Here is a 3,021-nt window from a genome sequence, read left to right as displayed (position 1 = left end):
CTCTCTCTCTCTCTCTCTCTCTCTCTCTCTCTCTCTCTCTCTCTCTCTCTCTCTCTCTCTCTCTCTCTCTCTCTCTCTCTCTCTCTCTCTCTCTCTCTCTCTCTCTCTCTCTCTCTCTCTCTCTCTCTCTCTCTCTCTCTCTCTCTCTCTCTCGTCTCTCTCTCTCTCTCTCTTTCTCTCGCGCGCCATTGTACGCCATCAAACATCACTACGGCTCATCTTCGCAATGCCCATGAGTAATTCCTACAGTGTTCCCAGCTGTCTAGATGCAGGATTCGCGTTATTATGATAATGACTGTACACGTATTCCCAATACGGCATAGGTAGTACAGATAGGTAGATATCCAGCTCTCGTTCGAAAGGCTGCATTCAAACCCATGCTGGCGTGAGTATGTAGAATCGATGGGCGTGGGATGGTTGGATGCTTCCTGCTCTCTCGGGAAATAAGCGACCTCTAAATTTGAAAATGTATTTTATAGTCTGGACAACAAATCTGCCCTAACTCTCTGTGGCCTCCTCGTTGTCGTGACTTCCTCTCTGTCTAGAGTTTCTCTATGCCGGATAACTGTAGGCTACGTTCCCTATAGTACCGCTATACCGCCATACTACCGCTATATACCGCTATACTATCGTTATACCGCTATATACCGCTATGCTACCGTTATACCGCTATATACCGATCTACTACCGCTATATACCGCTATACTATCGTTATACCGCTATATACCGCTATACCGATATGCTACCGTTATACCGCTATATACCGATCTACTACCGCTATATACCGCTATACTATCGTTATACCGCTATATACCGATACGCAACCGTTATACCGCTATATACCGATATACTACCGTTATACCGCTATATACCGCTATACTATCGTTATACCGCTATATACCGATATACTACCGTTATACCGCTATATACCGCTATACTATCGTTATACCGCTATATACCGCTATACTATCGTTATACCGCTATATACCGCCATACTACCGTTATACCGCTATATACCGATATACTACCGTTATACCGCTATATACCGATATACTACCGCTATAATATACCACTATATACCGATATACTACCGTTATACCGCTATATATCGATATACTACCGCTATTATATACCGCTATACTACCGCTATATACCGATATACTGCCGTTGTACCGCTATATATCGATATACTACCGCTATTATATACCGCTATTGCATACCGCTATACTCCCGCTATATACCGATATATTCCGTTCTACCGCTATATACCGTTATACCGCTATATACCGATATACTACGGCTATACCGCTACGCTCCCTATAGTACCGCTATTATACCGCTATACTTCCGCTATATACCGATATGCTACCGTCATACCGCTATATACCGATATACTACCGCTGTATACCGATATACTACCGTTATACCGATATATACCGATATACTACCGTTATACCGCTATACTACGCAATTAACCGATCCGCGTTCGAAATTTACCTGCCTGTCTTCGTCAGCATATATCGGGGCGACGCATCGCCGTGTTCGGTCGACGCGCCGACATGGCCGTGGAGAGAACGATTTAATTAATCATCAACCTAATCGCCATTAGGCGTCCCGTCGATCTTTTGGTATTCGCATCTACGTATACGCTCACGAGGAAGCGAATCTCTCCTCGAGCAAACGCAAAACTCCCGAGAGCTCGAGCGGGGAGATTGTCAGAGTAGATATGCTGGCCGTGTGTGTGTGAGGGGGGGCGTGCGTGCGTGCGTGGGTGCGTGTGCGTGTGCATGTGCGTGCGTGTGTGCCTATCTATGTATGTGTATGTTGTGTGTGTGTGCGCGCGCGTGTGCGCGTGCGCGTGCGTGCGTGTGCGTGCGTGCGTGCGTGCGTACCCCTTTCACTCGTCAGCAGTGGCTGATACGCACGCTGGGCTAGGCAGCTTTGATCTTACTCATGACGATGCCTATGGGTGATGCCCATGCTGGCTGGGACGGCGGGACTATTATTTACTACTTTGGCGATTGATTCCCGTGTATGGAGCGTGCTTGTTGTGGGAAAACACCGAGACAAATAGCGTCCCCAGCACAACTTGGTAACGGTAACCCATGGTAACGCTAACCCCTAATTCTATTCCTAACCATAATCCTAACCCTTTTGCTTAATCTACATACCTAAATCTGGCGGGGGTGTGTGTCACATTTTCTGTGTGAATTTATACTATATATATAACTCGTTTAATTAGGCAAGGAGTTAGTTATCCTGCCCACAGCAGTTTTCTGAGTTTAACGCTCCCAGGACACGCCATTCGACCGAACGCGTTGCATGTTTATGCTAATAATTCTAATAACGCGCGCATGCATATAACGCACGCATGCAGATGACAGTATTAGTGACACTTGGGCGTGCGCCTCGTGTGTTTCTCGACTGGTTTTGCCTGGATCACTGATCTGGGCGGGAATGGTGCGGCTACTGGCCGACAGTGTCGCCACTGTCGTCTGCATGCAGCATGGGTTCGTTTAGACGTGAATTTTCGTTAAACATTCACCCTAAGACTAATTAGGATGTACTAACTAGGACTAGTGCTGCAGTAGTGCAGGATGTACAAACGTTGGTGTTTATTTCAGGGCGTAGCGTGAGCAGCAGAAGAAGCAGAGATGGAGAACTTTAGCATGGAGATGCGGTACGACGTGGGCGACTGCCCCAACTACAACTGCTCGGCAAAAGGGCTTCTGCTGCCCATCATATGCGAGTACACGTGGACACCCGCCACACGTGCTGCCCTCTATCTCATCGGTAATTATAAGCCCTCGCTTTGTGTGTGTAGTACACGCACACGCACGCACACGCACACGCACGCACACACACACACGCGTACGCACGCACACACACGCACACGCACACACACACGTACGCGCGCGCACACACATACACACACGCACGCACACACACGCACACACACACACACACGTACGCGCGCGCACACACATACACACACGCACGCACACACACGCACACACACAC

The 3,021-nt window shown here is 48.2% G+C and overlaps 1 protein-coding gene across 1 annotated transcript in view; it reads left to right on the top strand.

Annotated features, from left to right (window-relative positions):
* The window catches only part of LOC106809483 (sodium/calcium exchanger 1-like), a gene marked incomplete at its 3' end in the record, with an annotated part of 31,355 nt that overhangs the window by 5,887 nt on the left and 22,447 nt on the right, over positions 1 to 3,021 (top strand). The window contains exon 2 of the mRNA XM_014812572.1: positions 2,625 to 2,793. Coding sequence (XP_014668058.1) covers positions 2,655 to 2,793 — 139 coding nt within the window. The remainder of the gene's footprint in view (positions 1 to 2,624; positions 2,794 to 3,021) is intronic.

This window comes from Priapulus caudatus, unplaced genomic scaffold (genome assembly GCF_000485595.1).
Source record: "Priapulus caudatus unplaced genomic scaffold, Priapulus_caudatus-5.0.1 Scaffold358, whole genome shotgun sequence".
NCBI lineage: Eukaryota > Metazoa > Priapulida > Priapulimorpha > Priapulimorphida > Priapulidae > Priapulus > Priapulus caudatus.
The sequence above is the reverse complement of the archived record's forward strand: the minus strand, read 5'-3'. Positions and strand labels throughout refer to the sequence as shown.